Here is a 24,588-nt window from a genome sequence, read left to right on the forward strand (position 1 = left end):
TTAAATAGGAAACCAGAGTGCCAATTTATTCATTGACATTCTGAACTATACTTGTGAAGTAGAACGGAATAATCCTATCCAGTGATCAGTGCACTCTCCATCAAAACATCTGTGTAAGAAGCCAAGGAACAATGTAGGTAAATGCTTGGAATTAAAACAAGGAGGAGCCAGCTGGATAATATTAATGCTGGGTGTCATTGGTTATTATGCTCTGGTGACCTTCTACACTTACCCACGTTATGTAAGAATGGACTGTAAGAATGAACCAGGAATGCAGTAATTCCATAGTCAGGTCATCCATTTTACCTAATTGTACTGACTGTTTTTTCATTATGATTTTTATGTATTTACCCCCCAAATGCAAATATTTCAAATATAAAGATTTATGGAAAATTTACCTAAGGTTTTTATTTTAAGTTGAGCAGACTATTGAAATTTTTCTTCTGTATATTTATGTGTACATTTTTTTCTTTCATCCTTTTTTATTCTATGTACATTTTAAGTATAAGAGATGCTTTGAAAATGAATTTGTCTTATAAGCTATAAAGTAAACCTTTTTTATAACTAATTTTCCTCTTAGATTAGGTCAAGACCAAGTCGTGTTTCATTCATTCTGACCCTCTGGAGCTGTAAAATGATTCCTCTTCCAGGAATGAGCATCCAGGTTCTCAGTAGACACGTACGCCTCTGTCTATTTGATGGTAATAAGGTGAGCTTACTGAAGAGTAAATCAGTTCACATCAGTCTGGAAAGATATTTTGTTAAAGCCACATAGTAAACATGTACTGCGTGGGGTATGTCTGTATCTTTGTCTCTCTCTCAATTTCTCTCTCTCTATGTATGTGTGTGTATACATATAAAATAATATGGGGTAGAATGCAAACCATAAGCGTTCTGATGACATAGGATTAATTCCTGGCTCTTTCAATTGCTAAATGCATGATGTTTATATATACATCAAGGTTAACTCCTCTGAAGCGTTAGATTTCTCACTTACAAAAAAGGTACTGATGCCTATCTTCTAGTATTATATATAGTTCAAGTCTTAAGTGTACAGAGTATTGCATTTTTGACAAATGTACATACCTGTATAACCAACACCCACATCAAGATATGGAGCATTACCAATACCTTAAAAAGTTTCTTTGTGTGTGTCCTTTTCCATTTTACTCCTCCCTGATTCCTAAGAGAATATTTTTTTACCTTGTACCAAACAAAGAATCTAAATGACTTTTAAAAAATTAATCGAGGGGCGCCTGGGTGGCTCAGTCATTAGGTGTCTGCCTTCAGCTCAGGGCGTGATTCCTGAGTTCTGGGATCGAGCCCCACATCAGGCTCCTCTGCTGGAGCCTGCTTCTTCTTCTCCCACTCCCCTGCTTGTGTTCCCTCTCTCGCTGGCTGTCTCTCTCTCTGTCAAATGAATAAATAAAAAATCTTTAAAAAACAAAAAACAAAAATTAATCAATTTGTTTGTGAGACACAGCTTAAATACAGTGCTTAGCTGGAAATTTGTAGCTTTAACTGAATAAACTAGACAAAAAGAAAGATTTAAAATCAGTGATCTAAATTACCAACTCAAGGGGCGCCTGGGTGGCACAGCAGTTAAGCGTCTGCCTTCGGCTCAGGGCGTGATCCCGGTGTTATGGGATCGAGCCCCACATCAGGCTCCTCTGCTATGAGCCTGCTTCTTCCTCTCCCACTCCCCCTGCTTGTGTTCCCTCTCTCGCTGACTGTCTCTATCTCTGTCAAATAAATAAATAAAATCTTAAAAAATAAAAAAAATAAAAAAAAAAAAATAAATTACCAACTCAAGAGTCTCGAAAAGGAAGAGCAAGTTAAACCAGAAGGAAGTAGAATGGAGGAAATATGAGAGATAAAAGTGAAATTTCATGGAAAAAAAAATAAACTTAAGTAAAACAAACCTAAATTAAAAATGCCAAAAAAGAGTAGAATTTAATGAAGAATTTAATAATAGAATAATAGAATTTAATAAAGAAAACAGATGAAAAAAAGAGAAAATCAAAAAAGGCAAAAGCTTACTCTTGGAAAAGATCAGTAAAATTGAAAAATGCCTAGTACACTGATAAAGAAATTTTAAAAAGAGAGAAAAAGAAAACAAATGATCAGTATCTGACATGAATTTGGAGATCTCACCACAGAGCCACAGACTTTAAAAGGATGATAAAAGGATATCAGAAACATCCTTATGCCAAAGAATTTGACAATGTAGATAGATAAATTCCTTTAAAAATCATAATTTACCAAAACTGACATAAGAAGAAATAGAAAAATTTTAACCTCTGTTAAAAAAAAATTGAAAATGTAATAAAAAATCTTCCAACAAAGAAAACTCTAGGCCTAGATGGTTTCACTGGTGAATTTCTCTAAACATTTAAGGGTGAAATAATAGCAATAGTACATAAACTATTCCAAAGAACAGATAAAGAGGAAACGCTTCCCAACTCATTTTATAAGGCCAGGAAAAATATGAATTCAAGACATTACAAGAAAGAGAAATTACAAGACCTTACAAGAAATTACAAGGAATACAAGTATTCCTCATGAATATTGACACTAAAATCCTAAACAAAATATTAGCAAATTGAATCTAGCCGTATATAAAAAGGATATCATAACTAATTGGAGTTTATTCCGGGAATTCAATTGTACACACCTCTGTAACCAACATTTAACACTTGAAAATAGATCATTGTAATTTGCCATGTTAACGGAACTAAAGTAGGAAAGTTATTTTATCATCTCAAAAGATATAGAAAAAAACACTTGACAAATTCCAACACCCATTCATGATTTTTAAAAAATTCTCAACAACTAGGAACAGAAGGGAATTCTTCAAATTGGTAAAGGGCAGTAAGAGAAAACTAAAGCTGACATCATCATACTTCCTGGTGAAATTTTGAATACTTTCCCCCTAAGATCAGGAACAGATCAGGGATGTCCAAGAAATAGAAAGATAATTGGCAGAACACTTGGACGACACTTAAACAAATATATAAAAATATATTTTAAAAATATATGAAATATATTAAAAATATAAAAAATATAAATATATAAATAAATATATATAAAAAACCAAGAGACATAAAAAGATATATATAACATATAAGAAGTCCTCAGGGAGGGGCGCCTGGGTAGCGCAGTCGTTAGGCGTCTGCCTTCGGCTCAGGGCGTGATCCCAGCGTTCCGGGATCGAGTCCCACATCAGGCTCCTCTGCTGGGAGCCTGCTTCTTCCTCTCCCACTCCCCCTGCTTGTGTTCCCTCTCTCGCTGGCTGTCTATCTCTGTCAAATAAATAAATAAAAAATCTTTAAAAAAAAAAATGTCCTCAGGGAAATGCAAGTTAAACCCCAGTGAGAGAGATCCAACTATATGCTATGTATAAGAAACCCACCTTAAATATAATAAATATAGGCAGATTAAAAGGAGAGGGATGAAAAAGGTAGACCATTCAAAAAGATAGTAATATTCAGAACAAGGGAAATTACCAGGAATAAAGAGACACATTACATGATTAAAAAAGACAATTCACCAAGAGGACATAATAATCCTAAATATGTATATACCTAATATTAGAGCTTCAAAATACATGAAGTAAAACTTGATGGAACTGAAAGGAGAAACAGGCAAAGCCACAGTTAGAGTTGAAAACTTTTAACACTTCTCTCTTAGTAATCTGTGGGACAACCAGACAGAAAATTAGTAAGTATATAAAAGAACTGAATTAACACCATCAACAAACTGGATCTAATAGACATTTGTACAACAGTTCGCCCAAAAATAGTAAAATACTCATTCTTTCAAGTGCATGTGGAACATTCGCCAAGAGAGATGGCCCTGAATAAATTTAAAAGAATTGCAATCATACATTGAATGGTCTTTGATTACATGGAATTAAATTCGAAACCAGTCACAGAAAGATAACTGAAAAAAATCCTTAAATAATTGGAAATTAATGGATTAAAAGGAAGTGTCAAGGGAAATTAGAAAATAATTGGAACTGAACAAAAAATGAAAAGGTGCCACATAATTTGTGGGATGTTGATAAAGCATTGCTCAGAGGGAAATTTATAAAATTTGATAGTCTCAAATTGATAGTCTAAGCTCCCTCCTGAGAAGGCGATGCTTGGGTTGAGATCTAGGGATGAATAAGCCTTAAGAGGGTGAAGGGAAAAGGGAAGTGTGAACCTAGCCAAAGGAGCCACACAGGCAAAGGCCTTAGTCGGAAAGGACTTGGGGAAGACCAGTTGGCCAAGTGGAGAAAACAAGAAGTATAGGATTGAAATGGGAGCCGTCAAGAAGGAACACAGTGTAAGACACTGTAAGCCATGATGTAAGGGAGTTTTGTCTTTATCTTAAAAACAGGGAAAGTCCTTGGAGGAAGTGATATAGTTTAGATTTATGCTTTAGGAATATCTCTGGCTCTTCTTTGGAGATGAATTAGAGGGGGGCCAGAAGAGACATGAGTAGACCATTTAGGGGCTATGGCACAGTGTGGTGGTCAAAAGGCAGCAACGTCGCCTCCAAAAAAAACAAAATCTGGAGCCATTTGCCCCAGATTAACCCTGGTTCCACCAGCTCGGTGTAAGACACTGACCAAATTACTTGGCCTTGCTCTCTCTCCCCTTTGTCATCTAGCACACATCTCTTGGGGTCCATGTGAGGATGAAATCAGTTAATGTAACCGGTAAAGCACTTAGAACATACATAGAACATGTTAAGTGTGGCTAGATGAGATGTGAGGCTAACAACTTAGACTAGGGAAGTGGAGATGGAGATGAGAACTATGGCCAGAAGGATATGTAGACCATAAAAACCACAATTTGGTGATGGCTTAGAAATGGTGGGTGAGGAAGAATGGGGTGTCAAACATGACCCGCATTTTCGGTGGATGGTGGTGACATTCAGTGAAATAGGGAGCATTGAGAGCCGATCTGGCCTGGAAGAGTTTGTGGGTTTAGCTTTGCTCATGCTGAGTATACTTCCAGCTCCCAGTGCCTTTCTTTCTTTCTGTACTTGTGCCATTGTAGTGATCCTCCCTCATTTCTACACACCCTGTACAAAGCCAGTGCCACTAAGAAGCCAGTAGGTGTCATCAGTGACCAAGAAAAGATGAATTGCCTTCTTGGCTGAGATCTGGTTTAATACTTCTTCACTTTACTTCTCCCTGTTCTCATATATGAGATCCTGAAGATCGGAATTTTATTTAAATAACACATCAGAATAATAGAAGTGACTCATTTCAAAACAAAAGAAGTGAATTTATGTAACTAATTTATGTCCAATTTCCAACCGACAAGTTTTAGAAGATATTTAATAGTTACACAAATATTCATTGCTATTTGTTTAAGAGTGCTTCCCTAATTACAAATAAAAAGCATTATTATTAAAACTGTACATACACCGAAAACCATATCACACAGTATGATATTTACTTCAGCAATCAAGCATAATTTAGAAAACTCAAGAGAAAATCTGTTGTATTTACCCTTATTTTTACTCTTTTCATTGTTCTTCCTTCCTTCCTGATGTTCAAAGATCATATCCTTTCTGTTTAGAGAATTCCTTTTAAGCATTCTTTCTGTTGGCTACAAATTCTCTTCATCTTTCTTTATCCAAGAACGTCTGTTTCCCCTTCATTCCTGAAGGATATTTTCACTAGATACAGAATTCTGGTTTGGCTTTTTTTTTTTTTTTAAGCACTTGAGAAATTATTCCACTTCCCTCTGTGGTTTCTTTCTCTTTTTTATTTTATTTTATTTATTTATTTAACAGAGAGAAAGACAGCCAGCCAGCGAGAGAGGGAACACAAGCAGGGGGAGTGGGAGAGGGAGAAGCAGGCTTCCGGCTGAGCAGGGAGCCTGATGTGGGGCTCGATCGCAGGACCCTGGAATCACACCCTGAGCCGAAGGCAGACGCTTAACGACTGAGCCACCCAGGCGCCCCTCCCTCTGTGGTTTCTGATGGGAAATCCACTGTCGCTAGAATTGGTGTTCCCTTATTGGTGTTATTTCTCACTATTTTCAAGATGTGTGTTTACTTTTTGTACTTGTCCTTGGGCATGGATTTCTTGGATTTATCCTGCTTAAGGTTTACTCAGCTTCTTGAACTAGGTTTGTGCCCTTTGCCAAATTTGGGGATATGTTAGCCATTGTTTTCTTGAATACTTTTCTAGCTCCAGACTCTTTTCTAGAACTCTGATGACATGAATATGAGATCTTTTGTTATAATCCCACTGAGGCTCCGTTTATTTTTTTCCATTGATCTTATCTTAGTTCAGAGACATAATTTCTGTTTTCCTATCTTCAAGTTCACCGATTCTTTTCTCTCTTCTTTATTCATCATTTGAGTCTGTGCAGTGAGTTGTGTGCGGTTGTGCACATGTGTGTTTTTTACTGTGGTTATCATATTTTTCAGTTCTAGAATTTCCACTAGGTTCTTCATTTTATCTTCGATTTCTTTGTTGAGACTTCCTTATTTCTTTCTTGACACTTTATATTTCTTTCTGTATTTTAAATTTGTTTCAGACACGTGGGTAGTTGCTTACTGAAGTATTTTTTGGCGTCTGCTTTAAAATGCTTGTCAGATAGTTCCAACATTTGTGTCATCTTAGTGTTGGTGTCTATTGATTGTCTTTTCTCATTCAATTTGAGATTTTCCTGATTTGTGGTATGATGAGTGGTTTTTTATTGTATCTTGGACATTTTGGGTGTTAGGAGTTTCTGGATCTTATTTTAACTTCCATTTTAGCAGGCCTCTGACACCGTGCTGTCAAGGGAAGGTGGCACCACCTCACTACTACTACTCGGGGGACAGTGTGCTTCCTGACTTGGGGGCCCTAATATAAGTTCAGGCTCCTCACAAGGCCTCCATTGACAGCACTCACTGTGTCATTCCTCAGGACCTATGACCCCTAGCCAGTCTACTTTCCTGTTTCCATGTTGGGCATTACATATAAAGTAAAAATAAGGCTTGTTTCATTATATGAAATTTTACATCAAAAAAAGTGAGGGATACCTGGGTAGCTCAGTCGGTTGGGCACCTGCCTTTGGCTCAGGTCATGATCCCAGGGTCCTGGGATTGAGTCCCACATTGGGCTCCTTGCTCAGTGGGGAACCTCCTTCTCCCTGTGCCTGCTGTTCCCCCTGCTTGTGCTCGCTCTCTCTCTGACAAGTAAATAAATAAAATCTTAAAAAAAAAAAAAAAAGTGAACTCGAGTTAATGATATGCATGCTAATTTAGGGAGAAGTTTACTAATGTCTGCAGGTTTGCAGTGCATCAAAAAATGAGATGGGGAAGCCTGGGTGGCTCAGTTAGTTAAATGTCCAACTCTTGATTTCAGCTCAGGTCCTGAGGTTGTGGGTTCAGGCCCCATGTTGGGCTCCAGCCTCCTTAAATAAATAAATAAATAAATAAATAAATAAATAAATAAATGGCTAGATGATAGATGATAGATGTGATAAAACAAGTATAGTAAAATGTTAATGGTAGATTCTAGGTGATGAGTATATGGGGGTTCACTATGTTTCTTTTAACTTGTCTGATATGTTTGACACATTTCCGAATCACCCTTTTGAAAAATAAATTGAAAACCCTTAAATACTCACTAAGAAATAATACATCAACTAATTACCCATCTGTTTTGCCAATAATAAGAGAATGAGAACACAAGCCTAAATCTCACATTTAGAATCTTTCTTATCTTGGGACATTATAATTTTCCAATTTGTTTACTTGTTTCCTTTTATTTCTATTTTATACTCCATCTTATTTTTATTGGAATTAGCAGTATTTTTTAAAATATGAACTATTTCAAATATATAGCAGTGTGCAAAGAATGGCATAACAAACACCCATGGCCTTATTACCTAGTTCTGTTGAAGCCCCCAGTTTGTAATATGTACTCTGACTTCTAAAGCAAAAAATAAGTGCTTTCTGCTCAATTTTTCTGTAAGCTTAAGACTTCTCTTTAAAAATAGTCTATTATTTTAAAAATAAATGCTGCAAGTATGATTGAAGCCCCCCAGTATGCCCCTCCCACATCCTATTGCTTTCCTCAAACCTCCATATGGGTAACCCCTATCCTGAATTTTATTTTATTAATTTATACAGCTTAATTTTTAGTATTCCCATGCTTTATAAAATGATATCATATCCTTGTACCCTTGCAACTTTCTTTTTTCCCCTCAACATTATGCTTTTGAGATTTATCCAAGTTGATGGATTCTGCTCTTGGCATTCTTTTTAACTATTGAAAAGTATTTCATTATATGGATATACCACAGTTTATCCATTATTCTCTTGAACATTTTTACTATTACAGTCTTTCAGTGAACATTCTCATACATGTTTATGTCACGTGAGACAAGTCTAGAATATATATAAGTGAACTTGGGAGTAGATTGCTGGATGGTGGATTGCCATGTGAGATAACACCAAATTACTCTCCAAAGTTCTTCCAGGTAGTACAGTCACTAGCCCTGTATGACAGTCCTGTTTCTCCACATCTAACAACTGATATTACCTTACCGATGTTTCGGTTATGAAACAGAATCTTTTCGTAGTCTTGGTTTTCATTGCCCTGATATGTAGTGTGTTTTTAAATGTCTTTTTGTCTGTTTATTAGCCAATCAGATTTCCATCATTCTGAATTGTGGATCATGTCTTTTGCTCATTTTTCTTTTTGATTTTTATAAATTTAAATTTTTCATTCGGATTTTCAAGCTTCGTATAACTCAATATAACATAATATTATGTTACATATATAATTGATTTGTAATTCTTTTTTTTTAAGATTTTATTTTTTATTTATTTGAAGAGATAGAGACAGCCAGCGAGAGAGGGAACACAAGCAGAGGGAGTGGGAGAGGAAGAAGCAGGCTCATAGCAGAGGAGCCTGATGTGGGGCTCGATCCCATAACGCCGGGATCACGCCCTGAGCTGAAGGCAGACGTTTAACGACTGCGCCACCCAGGCGCCCCTGAAATTATGACTTTAAAAGGTAATAAAACAGGGACACCAGGGTGGCTCAGTCAGTTAAGCGTCTTACTCTTGATTTCAACTCAGGTCATGATCTCACAGTTATGAGATGGAGTCCCATGTTGGGCTCTGTGCTAGGTGTGGGGTCTGCTTAAGATTCTCTCTGTCCCTTCCCCTCTCACTCCTCCCCCCACTCCCTTCCAAATAGATAGATAGATAGATAAGTAAAATTAAAATTAAATGGTAAAACATGAAGTCAGAGTGGTAATTGATTGACATAGTTATTTCCAATCTGCCTTTGCCTTTTCATTTAAAAATCTGATTTTTTTTTTTAAAGATTTTATTTATTTATTCGACAGAGATAGAGACAGCCAGCGAGAGAGGGAACACAAGCAGGGGGAGTGGGAGAGGAAGAAGCAGGCTCATAGTGGAAGAGCCTGATGTGGGGCTCGATCCCATAATGCCGGGATCACGCCCTGAGCCGAAGGCAGACGCTTAACTGCTGCGCCACCCAGGCGCCCCTAAAAATCTGATTTTTATTATGAAACTTTTCGAACATTCACAGAAGTAGGGAGAATAGTATAATTCTCAAGATTTTGCTGTACTGGGTGATCTATCCCCAATGTTTTTCTTCATTTTTTAATAAATAAAATAAAATAATAATAATAAATAAATAAAAATGTTGTAATGAAAACTTTTGACATTTCATTTTACTCCTGCATATATGTATCAACATTTATGCATGTATAAACATATAAACATTTTCTTACATAGCCACCATTGTCACACCCTGCAATACAAGAATCATTCCATGTTTCCATCTAATACCCAATCCATCTTCAGATTTCCCTGTTATTTAAAAAATTTTCTCTTTTTTTTTAAAGATTTTTTTATTTATTCATTTGAGAGAGAGATCAAGAGCATGGGCAGTGGGGAGGGTAAGAAGGAGAGGGAGAAGCAGACTCCCCACTGAGCAGAATGCCCGACATAGGGCTTGACATGGGGCTCGATCCCAGGACCCTGGGTTCACGACCTGAGCTGAAGGCAGACGCTTAACTGACAGAGCCACCCAGGGTCCCCTAAATTTTTAATCTAATTTAAGTGATTTAAGGTTAAATTTAAATAGTTACATGTGTCCAGTGGCTACTATATTGGGTAGTACAGTTCTGGAAGATTTCTCTGTTAACTTCTTTATATTATCATTAACATGTTTCTCTATTTACCTTCCCCCTGCCTTCTTATTTCCTGAAGATGAGCTAGTTTTGGTAGCTATAATGAACTGGAATCTTTTTCCTCTTATGTTTTCTAATTGGTTATGATTGATGAGAAAGCTATTGTCGTTTGGAAATTTATCTTGTATCCCAAAAATTTACTGAAATTATTATTTCTAATACCTTTAAAATACAACGTTACTTACTTTTTGTGAGTCTCAGATTTTTTGTGTATACATTTGTACTACCTGCAAATAAAGACAGTTTTGTCTCTCCCATTTTTATACCTCATGTCCTTTTGCTATCTTACTTGTTTGGCCAGGGACTACCAGAAGGGACTGCCTTGTTTTCTTCCTGATATAGATGTGAATTCATCTGAAGATTCACCGATGGAATGTTTGTTACAAGTTGTTGATAGGTACTCTTTCTTAGGTTAATTCTCTTTTGCTCCAAGTTCTCATATTTACAAGTGAATGTTGAATTTTAGCAAATTATTTTCTGCATCTATTGAGATGGTCATTTGATTTTTTCCTTTAATTTGTTGATGTGTTGTACCACAATAACAGATTTTCTGATACTGAGACATCCTTTTATTCCTGGGATAAGCTCTCCTTAATCATAAACTTTTTATTTTGTTTAAAAAGAAAACATCGCCAAATTAGGTTCACTAGTATTTATTTGGGATTTTTGCATTACTATTCTTAAGTAAAATAGGCTTACAACTTTTTTGTATTGTCTATATCTGGATTGAGTAAATAATATTAGGCGAGCCTCATTTATTATAGTACCCATATATTTAGACTTATTTCCCTTGTGTGGGTCTATTTTCTGCTTATCATCTTTTTTCTTTGCTTTTTTCATTTCTGTCATCTGTTAAAATATTGTTGTCTGTGTTCCGTTTTTTTCTACTTTTGATTTAGAATCTATAGATTATATTAACATTATTTAAGTGGTTACCCTTTCAATTTTTAACATACCTACTTAGCTATAAATTATTCTTATTAATCTAAAATTATCCTGTGTTTCTGTCTTCCTCCTTACTACATCAAATATACTAACATGCTTTAGTTACCTACTGAATACCCTGCCCCCATCTTTTTATTGTTGTCCAGAAGTAAATCTGGCTTTTTTTAAAGCAATTAATATTTAATTACATATACCAACATATTTTGTTCATTTCAATCCTCAAGGGTTGTTTCTTGTGTTGTTAGTATTTGATTTCTTCATGTATCTTTATTTATTTATTTTTTTTAATTTTACTTATTTATTCGACAGAGATAGAGACAGCCAGCGAGAGAGGGAACACAAGCAGGAGGAGTGGGAGAGGAAGAAGCAGGCTCATAGCAGAGGAGCCTGATGTGGGGCTCGATCCCACAACGCCAGGATCACGCCCTGAGCCGAAGGCAGACGCTTAACTGCTGTGCCACCCAGGCGCCCCTCTTCATGTATCTTTAGAGGCACATTTTATGTGAAAGTTACATTACTCTCTTTTCCCTCCTACCTAATAGTGTTGTGGTTGGTACCACCAGCACCACCATTGCCAAATCATAACCAGATTTTATAGTGGAGTTTAGCATTCTTAATCTAAGATTCATTAAAGGCCCAGTTATCGCCTTGGTTCTGAACCAGATGTCATGCCTTCATCTTTCTTCTCCTACCTGCTTAGGTTCATTACCTCCTATGAGGGGGAAGGTTAGCCACCACTTCTTTTTCACTTACTGGCTTCAAGCAGTAGGGCTGTCTCTTGTCTGTCATGTACTGAGAACTGTTAGCCTCTGTAACAGGCAAAGCCAGCTCCTTGCCATCACATCCTGCTTCTAGATTCAGAGCCCTGGAGACCCCCGATTTTACTCTCACCCTCTTCACAGCTTTTCCCTTTTATCTGCGTGTGGTCCATTGAAATATTCATCTTACTTTTGTGTCCCACTCTATCTTTTTAACGATCACTCCTTTATGTTTGGAGCAGAGCAGCTGTGTTAAAGCATAAATTCGGCATGCTATCTTGAGTGGAAGTCCTCATGTATTCTTAATGCAGTTTACTAAGTGGAAGTCTCTAAACTTTTTGAATCCTTGATTACCTCATCCTTTGTGTTCTGGTTTTATGCAGAGAACTGAAAGATTCTGAGCCAATCATTCACCCTCTCTAGCTGCAGTTTTCTCAAATGTATGATGAGGTATTTGGGCTAAGTCCTCTTTAGCTCTCACAGTCCGTAAATCAAGAAAGATATAAAATTATCAAGCAGAAGAAGTTACTCCTGAATCAAAATCAGGATTCTCCAGGTTGGAAAGATAAAAGCAGAGATAGTGCGAGATCTCAATTTCAATGATTGCAAAGGACTTTTTGGTTATTAGAAGTGAGAAAGATTTCTTGAAAAACTAAGAGGAACCTTAGAGTAGATAAGATGCAGTCTTATGTTGAACACCAGGTAATAATCAAAACGAGTTTGTACTCCAAGAGTCCAGGCTGAGAATATATATTATTTTAGGAAGAGTTTAAGTAAATTCCTATATATTAGTTGTTGAAAGAAATGTGGACTTTTCTCTTTTGGAAAACAACTCAGCTACCCAAAAGGTAATCCTAGTTGCCTACCAACAGGGACACAGATGGCAGTGAATGGAATCTGACCTCATAGGAGTTGTTTGGGATAGTTTCTCATTATTTTTAAGGCTTAGTTTTAAAAGTGCTGTACTAAAATATTGTTATCTAAGATAAAAAACTCAGGGGCACCTGGCTGTCTTAGAGGAGTGTGCAACTCTTGATCTTGGGGTCATGAGTTCAAGCCTCATTAGGTGTTAAGATTACTTAAAATAAATAAATAAACTTTAAAAAATAAAATAAAAATTTTATGTTTTCTATTTCTTTGGAAGATGTCAATTTTAGCCATAACTTTATAGAATTTGAACTCCACAGTTTTTGCTTCTTTTGTATTTCACTGCTTTATGTACGTTGTAGGGCTGACTTCTTGCAGTAGCATTTTATAAGAGATTAAGTCGCAGGAGGAATATAACTTATGCGGCTGGAGTTCTTGAAGAAAACAGGCTGTATATCTGGGCTATTATCAGCATTGTCTGTCCTTAGTGGCAGGGTGATAGGCTGCCATCAAATGCTCTTATGGGTCACATTTATTTTTTTTTTTTCAGATTTTTTTTATTTATTCGACAGAGATAGAGACAGCCAGCGAGAGAGGGAACACAAGCAGGGGGAGTGGGAGAGGAAGAAGCAGGCTCCTAGCGGAGGAGCCTGATGTGGGGCTCGATCCCAGAACGCCAGGATCACGCCCTGAGCCGAAGGCAGACGCTTAACCGCTGTGCCACCCAGGCGCCCCTATGGGTCACATTTCTTAAAACGTCATTTGTACCTGAAATTTCACTTCCTTTTCTGATAACCCTGTTCCGGATAGTATTTTACTTACTATAATTTATTACTAGTGCAAAGATCTGAGTCTGAGTTTATTTTATTAGTTCTTTCATTATTGTATAAATTAATGCCATAACAGTTTTTTGATACTCATTTTTAAAGTTTTATATGTACTTGATGTAAAAAGAAAACAAATCACAGAGTTGCACAAACTGAAAAGTGAAAGAAACCCCTCGAGGCCCTCTGCTCCACGCAGTATAGCTGATTCATTGTTAACTGTTTGGGATGTAGAAGTGGTGACCTATTTGGTTGTTTTCTTTTTCAATTTTTTAAATTTTACTTATTTTAGAGAGGAGGGGGAGGGGCAGAGGGAGACAAAGAAAAACCCTCAGGCAGAACCCCCCCCACCTAGCATGGAGCCCAGGGCTGGATTCCAGGACCCTGAGATCATAACCTGAGCCCAAATCAAAAGTCAGACACTTAACTGACTGAGCCAGCCTGGCGCCCCTAGAAGTGGGGATGTTTTAGAGAGCTCTCTACAGCGTGATCTCAAATAAGAAAATCTCATTTCAGGTTCTGAGCAACATTCATACAGTCAGAGCTACATGGCAACCTAAAAAGCCCAAAACATGGACCTTTTCTCCCCAGGTAAGGAATCTGCTAAGGGAATGGAATGAAACGTGAATCTCTTTTACCTGTTAAGTGATAGGCAATTAATTTCTGTATGCAAAGCTGTGCGTGTGTATCTCCGAAATAACGTATTTGTGTTAAGCATAGAATATATAGGGCCAGATTTGAATCTTGAGATTATTTAATGTTCTTTGAAGACTTTGATAAAAATTATTTTTGTTTCTGACTCATCAGAGTTGTAATTCCTATGAATCATCTCATTCAGTGGATTTCGGGGTTCAATTCTAGGAAATGCCCCCTGATGAAAATGAAAACAAAAAGATAAATTTAGGAAGTGTTTTTCACAAATGAAATCAACCATGCTAATGAGAGCTGTGCTTTCTTCAGATAAAATCAAGGGTGACGCCCGGGGCTGGTACATTATACCCAGGCACTGTCAAGCCTAGAACAAAAAAAGACTGGAATGAGGTTAGGTGGCTTCAAACCGCGGAGTCCCTATGACATAGATGTGAGTGAACATGAAGATTTGATATCTTGATGTTCTCGTTATAATATTGTCTACAGTTTATTTTACTTTTTTTCTGCCTCTAGAGTTTCATTACTGTAGTGTTTACTTGCCATAACTAATTCCCTTGGGGCACTGTGCCCTAAAAATCCTCCTTTAACCTTTCTCTTACTGCATCCAAAGACCTTGAAGCAGTAGGGATTCAAGGAGAGGGCACAGGGCGTGGAGGAGGCCCAGCCACCTGGTTTGTGTGCTGCAAGTGCCCACACCTGCCTATCGCGCGTCTCCTGAAAGTCCAGTTTGATCTTCTAAGGACCTACTGCTTGTACTTCAGCACAATGCTTCGCAGTTCTAATGCTGCATCTCTGTGTATGTGAAGCATTTAGGGTCGAATTGCCTAATTTCTTCTGGATATAAAGACGAACTGTTTGGAAAAATAAATAAAAAGAAAGTTCCTCTGTTGAGTGAAATTTAGCATCTGTTAGGTGCGAGACATTCTTCCTAGGCACTGTGGAAACTTCCATGTTGGTGGAGAAGAAACATATACAGGTATGATAACAATAGCCTGTGTTTATGGAGCTCTGTCCATGTGCCAGGCACAGTGGTAGGTCCTCCTGGGCATGATCTCATGTAATCCCTAGAGTAGCCCTGTGGGGGCGGGGGTGTGTTGATAACCACCGCAAGGGCAGAATGCCATGGTTGCGGGACTCCCAGTGCTGTGGAGGCACAGAGGAGGGTGACATGAATTCCCGCCCTCAGGCTCAGAGAAGGTTTCGTAGAAGAGAAACTAGACTTTGAGGGTTGGGGAGGATTTTATAGGCAAGACAGAGGGGTGTGGTTGTCCAGAGAGAGGAAAAGGAATGAGCAAACGAGAAAGGAAAGGAAAATTTTCAAGACACGCCTCAGGAAAGTTGAGCAAATGTGTGTGTGATGTCTTCAGTTTTAGTTCTGTTTACAAAAAGCAATGGTTAATTTAAATATTATATATGCAAACTATTTTTATAACACCTCTGAGGACCTCGGTACAGTACTTGTTTCACATTAGCCTCTACTCTAACCAAAGAGTGAGTGAAGGTAAAGGTATTTCCCTCAACACAAAACTTAAATTTTTTAGCTTGAAATTATTGATGTAGGTTGGTCCAATCCATCTGCTTTCTTTAAAAGACTGTTATTATGCACAGGTATAAACTACGTACAGGCAAGTAGAGCTGAAACCTCCCTCCCATTTTAAATTTTTATTAGTAACTTAGTTTTCTTTATTGTTTCAGGTTACTGGCATCTTGCCCTGCTTGCTCGATGGTGACTGTTTTATCAGATCCAATTCTTCCTCTCCAGATCTTGGACTATTATTTGAACTTGGAATTTCTTATATTCGCAATGTATGTCAGTTGAAAGATAAACCTTTCTAATGTATCAGTTAAAGGGAACTTAAAAAAAAAAAGTCTGTATTTACAAGTAAAATAATTGAGGCTTTTATATGTAATAAAATTTTAATCTCTCGAGGAATGGGAATTGTGGTTCTAATTTATATATAGTGCTGCTTTCTCAGTAGCATTTATAATAAAAGTATATTTGTTTATATTTATAGCTTGAGTGAACTCCAGTGCTTTTGAAGAATGAAGATTTGAAAAGGATGAGACTACAGAAAGTGATAAAAGATGTTCAGGGGCATTCCAGGGGTGTTTTACCTCTGTGCTAGAGGGCCGGGGTGTACTTAACCTTGTGGCTGATGGTTCTATGAAGGGACCTGTCAGAGTGGTAATTTTTATTAAGGGAGCTCTACAAACTTAGATTAACTCATGTCATATGAACAATTGAACCAGTAGGTGTAGGTCTGTGATAGTTATTTATTTTTATTTTATTAAGTCTTTTATTTCAATTCCACATAATTAACAGTGTTGTATTAGTTTCAGGTATACAATATAGTGATTCAGCAGTTCTGTACATTGCTCCGTGCTCATGATAAGTGTGCTCTTAGTCATCTTCACCTGTTTGTCATGATAGTAATTTAAATGTCTCCACATTCTAATAATACCTTGATAGTTGTTGTATATATACTTGGCCTCGAGGTGACCCAGAGAACCAACTGCTATTATATTAATAGTGTTACAGCGTCCTTTCATTTCTTTAAGGCAGATGTATCCATATGTGTTATGGGTGGGTAGGATAGGAATGGGGAGCAGGACCCCAAGCAAGTCCCCAGTGGCCCTCAGCAGTTGACAGTGGACGTAAAGTTCTAACAGATGATTAAAAAATTAAAAATGATTTATTGTGCATTCCATCTCTCATTGAGACAAAGCTGCGTAATCCCGTGTAGTACTGATGTGGTTTAGATCATTCCAAAAATTATTTTTATCATTCAAGAAACAGTAGCAACAGTTACCACATCATCAGGTTTAAGGGATTTTCAAAAGTATTTTGACAGGACAGGATTTTCACTTTATATACTGCCTTTGCCATCTGGCCTGCAAGGAAAATGGGACCCACTGTGTTTCACTTTATTTTCTTGCGAAGAATTTTTTAGTCCTATAAGTGAATGCTAATTTTGTTCCCTTTAAAGGACTTGGTATGTGCTTTTAAATTTGACTGGTTCAGATATTAAGTTTTGTATGTCCGTTTATTTCCTAGTCAACCGGTGAAAGAGGAGAATTAAGTTGTGGCTGGGTGTTTCTTAAACTTTTCGATGCCAGTGGAATTCCTATTCCAGCAAAGTAAGTTGCCTATATATTCCTTCCAAATGAAAAATTTTGTAGAAATTCATTATTTAGAGTCTGAACATCTCAGGTTTGCAGAGTGTATATTCTGTTAGCACTTCAAAAACTTGGGAGAGGGCTTTTAGTGTTGATTTTAATATTATTTAAGGAATGTATATGAATGTATAATGTATATGAAAATGTAACGTATAGGAAAACAGTATGCACAGGGTCATCTTAGGAAGAAATGCCACTTACAGAACAGGTATTTTAAAAGATGTTTCCTCAGGGGCGCCTGGGTGGCTCAGTCGGTTGAGCATCCGACTCTTGGTTTTGGCTCAGGTCATGAACTCAGGCTGGTGGGATTGAGCCCTGCATCGGGCTTTGCGCTGAGCATGGAGACTGCTTAGGATTCTCTCTCTCCTTCTCCCTCTGCTCCTCCCCCACCCCTGCTCGCTCGCTCACTTTCTGTCTTTCTCCCTCAAAAAAATAAATAACTAAAACAAACAAATAATAAAAGTTGTTTACTCTCTGCTGAGCATATTTTTCAGTAATTTTCTATGGTATTAGCACATTTCACAGTGCTGAAATTGAACCTGATTCTCTCCAAAGAGTGGGTGGGAAAGCTAAGTCCAGGGTCCCCAGGTCCTCTGAGACTGTACCTTTCTCCTATAGGTGATACACTGAAATCATAGTGGCAGTCACTGTAAATGAATTTAAAACCTAAGACCAGAAGGCAGACTGGTACCAAATATGGGCAGTATATACTTAATGGTCAGATTATTATCCCTAATATAAAACAGACTCTCAAAAATTAGTAAGAAAAAGACAACCTGAGTTTTTAAATGGGCTTACACAAAAAATCTAAGTCTAGGATGTAAACAAACAATTCACAGAAGAGCTACGATGGGCAGTCATCAGGATGGCGATTAAGGTCATTCAGGGCTCTGGCCCTGGCTCTGTCTGTGTATCTGTAAGCCAAGTTCCAGGTTCCTTGCCTGCAAGCCCCAATTTCCTATCTTTAAAATGGGAGACTGTAATATCTCCGACCCCAAAGGGTTATTATGAGAATCGATTCAGATAATGCTCCCTGCCTTCTGTGACTTCTGCTTACACCCCAAGGACGGGCACGGCCTCTTTACCACGGGGCAGAGGTCAAAGTCCGGACTCCACTTGTCCTGCTCTGACATCATCTGGCACACCCTCCCAGGGTGTAAAAGTCCAAGCTGCTTATGATTTAAATTTATTTTGTTTTGTTTTTAAGAATGTCTAGGGTTTTCAGCTGTACCTAGTGGGAGGAAACAGGGTGTCTACTCCATCTTTCCAAAACTGAAGTCACAGCTATTTTTCCAAATGAGGTAGAAGCCCATGCATTGATACATAAACATTTCCAGTGTATATTATTATGTGGAAAAAACAAGTTGCAGAATGGTGTGTGTGCTGTGGCTCCCCTTTTGTTCAGGAAAAACTATTCGTGTGCATATGTAGGCAGGCGTAACGTATGTAAAGTGTTCCCAGAGGTTGCCTCTGAGGAGCAGAGCTAGGGAGGTAATGCAGTGGGATTAAAGAGGACTTTTATCTTCTACTTACTATACTTAGGTAATGCAACGTTAAAAGAAAATGTGTCAGCTTTGAGATTCAGTGTGTATATATATTTGTTTGCATTTGCATGAAAAAAGTGGGGCAAGGGCCTTACCAGACTAGAGAGGATGGGATGGGAAGGGATGGCGTTTTTTGGGGGGGTAGGAGGGTTGTTTTATTTTGTTGAGGGGTAGAGGGAGAGGGAAAAGCAGACTCCGCACTGAGTGGGGAGCCCAACTCCAGGAGGCTGATCTCAGGACCCTGAGATCATGACCTGAGCCGAAGGCACACACTTAACTGACTGAGCCACCCAGGCGCCCCTGTTTTATTTTTTACTTATCATTTCTATGCCATTTAAACATTTGAAAAATACATTAAAAAATACATCATTAATACATTCATAACTTAAGTCCTTAAAGTCAAAACGCTTTAAAGGCATCAATTTTTCTCATTTTAATGGGGAAAAGTGTATTTTCTACAGTTCAAAGTTAAGAAAGAAACTTTATTTACGGAGATAATGCCTCACAGAGGAATCAACAACTTTCATTCTCGCTTAGCAATGAGACAAATAAAATGTCTGGGGACGTATCTGTGCTAAAAAATATTTCACTACTGATTTCAGTGTTTCAAAATAGAAACACTTGGGTTTTTGCTCTTCTTTTGTAGAACATATGAGCTCTTCTTGAATGGTGGCACCCCTTATGAAAAGGGTGTTGAAGTGGACCCTTCAGTATCCAGAAGAGGTACAGCTCTTAGGCATTGCTTTCTCTCCTTTCCTGAAAAAGTACACAGAATATGCATCAGCAAAGAGAGCTATATTCTAATAAGCATAACATTCTTCATTTGAATTCAGATTTTTAAAAATAAGTCATTTGATAGCAAATTCCTAATCATTTTAGCTAAGTGCTTCTTCTCTTGGTAGCACACACGAGACTCTAATGTAGGAAATCAGAAAACATGAGGGCCATTCATTAATGCCTTCTCCTTGAACACCAGGCTGATACTTGTGACCACCACAGAATTAATGAAATAAACTAATTCCCAGGTTGCCTGTTGCTGGGTTAAAGGACGTAGACATTTCAAATTGTGATATACACGCCGAGTTGCCTTCTACAAATATTGAGCAGCTTTTAATATATTCATTGATGAGGCGCTGTGCTAGATAATGGGGAAATGGAGAGTAAGGCAGATACGATCCTTGCCGCACAGAGCTCAGCTCCTGACAGATTTCAAACTGTCCTTGTTTCCTGACTTGGTCCACATAGCGTTGCTGCTGCCTTGGCGATGCCAGCCCCGCCTTCTTGGAACAGGAAAGGGCTTGGGACCTGGGAAGCAGTTGGGTCTACCTGGAGTCAGGCATGTTTTAGACTGGCTTTCTCCCTTTATAAAATCTGGCAGCAATGCAGTCGAAGCTTCTGATGTGGTAGCGGCTCCAGGGGACAGTCGGTTGGTTCCCCTTGGGCAGGCCGGTAGGCTTTAATGCCGTGCTGTACCTCCGTATCAGCTCGTATGTGAGAGACTCCTGCTTTTCATACAAGTATTATTTTTACCCCAAATCTTTGTTTTGTTGCAAAAAGTACTTTATTAAACTCAATGTCTCAAGCACTTCAAGTTTTGACCTTTTTTAAAAATTTTTTTAAAGCACATGGGAGTGTTTTCCATCAGATGATGACAATGAGAAGGCAGCCTCAACTCCTAGTAAAACTGAGGTCTTTGAACAGAAGATCAAGAGACTTGCTGAGGTTGGTACCCCCTTACCTGGCCAGTGAACTTGAGGCCCTTCAGCATTTGTACACCATCTCTGCTTTTGGCTTCTCCTCCTGTTTGATCATCTTTTGTCAGTTAGTTTTTTCCTCATTAATTCGTCTGCCAAGGATCAGGAGGGAAAGGGAATGGTAGGAAAATTCAAGTCAGCCTACTCTTTTGTTTACTAATTAGCTCGAGTGATACATTTGGTCAGAAGTAGTAGAGAAACTTGGCTAAATCGGGCTTGCCATCCATGATCCTATCATCAGGAAGTTTTTTTTACTATCAGGTTAGTTGAGGTATAATTTACATACAAGAAACTTCCCTTTCTCGGTTTACAGTTCTTTGAGTCTTGACCAGTGTATACAGTCGTGTAACTACCACCGCAACCAAGATGGAGAACATTCCCATCACTCTAAACAGCTGTCTCCTTTGTGGTCAGCTCCCCAGCCTCAGGTCAGGAAGCCACTCATCTGTCTTCTTTCCCACACTGTGTTCTTTGTTTTTCATTTTTCAGTTTCAGAGGTAGAGTTTAGTGATTCATCACTTGCATTTAACACCCAGTGCTCATCACATCACTTGCCCTCCTTAATGTCTATCACCCAGTTACCACGTCCCCCCACCGACCTCCCTTCCAGCAACCCTCAGTTTGTTTCCTGTAGTTAAGAGCCTCTCATGATTTGTCTCCTTCTCTGATTTTGTCTTATTTTATTTTTCCCTCCCTTCCCCTATGATCCTCTGTTTTGTTTCCTAATTTCCACAAAAGAGTGAGATCATATGATAATTGTCTTTCTCTGATTGATTGATTTCACTTCGCATAATACCCTCTAGTTCTATTCACGTTGTTGCAAATGGTGAGATTTCATTTTTTGATGGCTGAGTAATATTCCATTGTATGTATATACCAGATCTTCTTTATCCATTCAACTGTTGATGGACAGCTGGGCTCTCTCCATAGTTTGGCTATTGTGGACATTGCTGCTATAAACATCAGGGTGCAGGCGCCCCTTCAAATCAGCATTTTTTTAACCTTTGGATAAATACCCAGTAGTGCAATTGCCGGGTCATAGGATAGTTCTATTTTTAACTTTTGAGGAACCTCCATACTGTTTTCATAATGGCCACACAGTTTTCATTCCCACCAACAATGCAAAAGGTTTCCCCTTTCTCCACACCCTCGCCGACATCTGTCATTTCCTGACTTGTTAATTTTAGCCATTCTGACCCATGTGAGGTGATATCTCATTGTTGTTTTGATTTGTATTTCTCTGATTCTGAGTGATGTTGAAAATTTTTTCATGTGTCTGTTGGCCATTTGTATTCCCAGCAGTTTGCCTTTTCCCCAGTGTCCTACCAATGGAGTCACACAGTATGTAGCCAATGAGTCTGGCTTCCTTCACCCAATGTACTGCTGCATTTGAGAGTCAACCATGCCATTGCATGTAGTAGAAGTTGTTCTTTTTTGTACTAAATAGTATTTCATTTGATGGATATACCATAATGCATTTATCCATTCACTAACTGATAGACCTCTAGGTTGTTTCTAAGTTTGGGCAATTATGAATAAAGCTGCTCTAAATATCTGCATACAAGTTTTTTGTGTGTGGTCATATGACTTTATTTCTCAGCGGTATAAATACCTCAGAGAGGGATTGCTGGGTCATCTGGTATCCTTCTAATTTTATAAGAAACTGCCAAACTCTTTTCCAAAATGACTATAGCATTGTATGAAAGTTCCAATTAGTCATATTCTTGGTATTATCTTTTTTTTTTTTTTTTTGGCCATTTTAATAAGTGAGTAATGGTATCTCATGGTGGTTTTACTTTGCATTTTCTTCAGGGAGCTTTTTTAAATTTATTTTACTTTTTAGTTAATTTTCTTTTATTGATTTATAGAGCTCTTTTTAGATTTTTTATTCCAGTATAATTAACATATAATGTTATATTCATTTCAGGTGTACAATATAGTGATTTAACAATTCCATACATTCCATACATCACAATAAATGTACTCTTAATCCCCTTCACCTAGTTCAAGGACCTTTTACACAAATAGGTTCCCAGATCTATCACCTTCCAACTCAGTAACCTCTTGGACAAGTCATCTAACTATCTTTCTCAGGATCCCAATGTCTACATCTTTTAAATGGGCATAATAATATCAACCCCATGGGGGCGCCTGGGTAGCGCAGTCGTTGGGCGTCTGCCTTCGGCTCAGGGCGTGATTCCGGCGTTCCGGGATCGAGTCCCACATCGGGCTCCTCCGCTGGGAGCCTGCTTCTTCCTCTCCCGCTCCCCCTGCTTGTGTTCCCTCTCTCGCTGGCTGTCTCTCTGTCACATAAATAAATAAAATCTTAAAAAAAAAAAAATAATAATAATATCAACCCCATGAAGCTATAATGAGGTTTAATGAAAAGAAAGTGTATGAAACACCTAGATTGTTTTTTTTATAGTATATGGCACAGAGTAAAACACAATAAGTGTTAGCTATAAATATTTACCATTATTATTATTATTATTATTATTATTATTATTATTATTATTATATCATATGTATAGATAAATGCAAATATAATTCCAGGTCCATGGTGCTATATGTCATAGTATTTGGTTAAATGAAGATGTGCTGTGTGGCTGGTAAGATGAGGAGAGATTTGAAACAGGCTTTGAAGGATGGGAGAGATGTGCACATGTGAAGATAGGAAGTCGTGGAGAGAAGGAACCCAACACAGAGGGCATATGGTGGACAAGAGGGGTGGAAGGAAAGAGCAAGGCCTGGGAACAGAAACTGGTGAAGTTGACCTGCCCCACCACAACTTGCTTCTTGCTTGCTGATTACCAAGAAACAGAGTAAGAGATGAAAACTTGGCATAGCCTCCTGAATTGTTGCTTTCCTTTCTTTTTCTTTTTTTTTTTTTTTTTTTAGATTTTATTTATTTGACAGAGAGAGACACAGGGAGAGAGAAAACATAAGCAGAGGGAGAGGGAGAAGCAGACTTCCCACTGACCAGGGAGCCCGATGTGGGGCTTGATCCCAGGACCCTGGGATCATGACCTGAGCCGAAGGCAGACGCTTAATGACTGAGCCACCCAGGCACCCCTGAATTGTTGCTTTTCTCATTCTGGATCATGCCCTTAGTTTAAATATTCCTTGTTCTTATATCTGATATTGAAATGTGTTTCATAATTCTAGTATTAACAATTAAATCTTTCAGGGCACCTGGGTAACTCAGTCAGTTAAGCATGACTACTCAGTCAGTTAAGCATCTGCCTTTGGCTCAGGTCATGATCCCAGAGTCCCGGGATCGAGCCCTGCGTCGGGCTCCCTGCTTGGTGGGGAGTCTGCTTGTCCCTCTCCCACTCCCCCTGCTTGTGTTCCCTCTCTCTCTTTCTCTGTCAAATAAATAAATAAAATCTTTAAAAAAAAAACTAAATCTTTCAATAACATTAATAATGTGTTCATGAATATTTTTCATTTTCTTGACTGCCCCCCCAGGTGTTTATAGCACTTGTAAATTCCCTTTTTTGGCCAGTCTTTCCTTGGAAAATTGTTATTTTTCAAGATTAAAAAAGAAAAAAGGGACAGTAGCAGTCTTTGTAAAAGAAAAGCCAAAATCCTGTTTGGCTTCATTCTTCCTGCTTCTTCAGCCTCCCACTCCTCATCTCATTGGTAAGCCTCCAAGAGTCCCCAAGTACTCCCAGGTGTTCAAGTACAGCTCTTAATAGTGTTGGTTTGGCCCCAGATACTGGTTCCAAGATACTTTTTACAATCTAGAGATCAGATTTGACTGGGCAGTGCAGAGGTCAGGTAGGCAGGCCCATGCTTCCAAAGCAGTGAGTGTTCTGTATGCTGGTTCTCAGAGAAAG

At 38.2% G+C, this 24,588-nt stretch overlaps 1 protein-coding gene across 3 annotated transcripts in view; it reads left to right on the forward strand.

The window, feature by feature from the left end:
• NPHP1 (nephrocystin 1) overlaps window positions 1–24,588 on the forward strand; it is a 93,251-nt gene that overhangs the window by 19,161 nt on the left and 49,502 nt on the right. For all 3 annotated transcript variants that reach the window (XM_057309099.1, XM_026480208.4, XM_026480192.4), the window contains exons 11-16: window positions 581–709; window positions 14,140–14,214; window positions 15,970–16,080; window positions 17,330–17,412; window positions 19,642–19,718; window positions 20,618–20,717. In XM_057309099.1, the coding sequence (XP_057165082.1) occupies window positions 581–709; window positions 14,140–14,214; window positions 15,970–16,080; window positions 17,330–17,412; window positions 19,642–19,718; window positions 20,618–20,717 (575 nt within the window). The remainder of the gene's footprint in view (window positions 1–580; window positions 710–14,139; window positions 14,215–15,969; window positions 16,081–17,329; window positions 17,413–19,641; window positions 19,719–20,617; window positions 20,718–24,588) is intronic.

This window comes from Ursus arctos, unplaced genomic scaffold (genome assembly GCF_023065955.2).
Source record: "Ursus arctos isolate Adak ecotype North America unplaced genomic scaffold, UrsArc2.0 scaffold_8, whole genome shotgun sequence".
In the NCBI taxonomy this organism is placed as follows: domain Eukaryota; kingdom Metazoa; phylum Chordata; class Mammalia; order Carnivora; family Ursidae; genus Ursus; species Ursus arctos.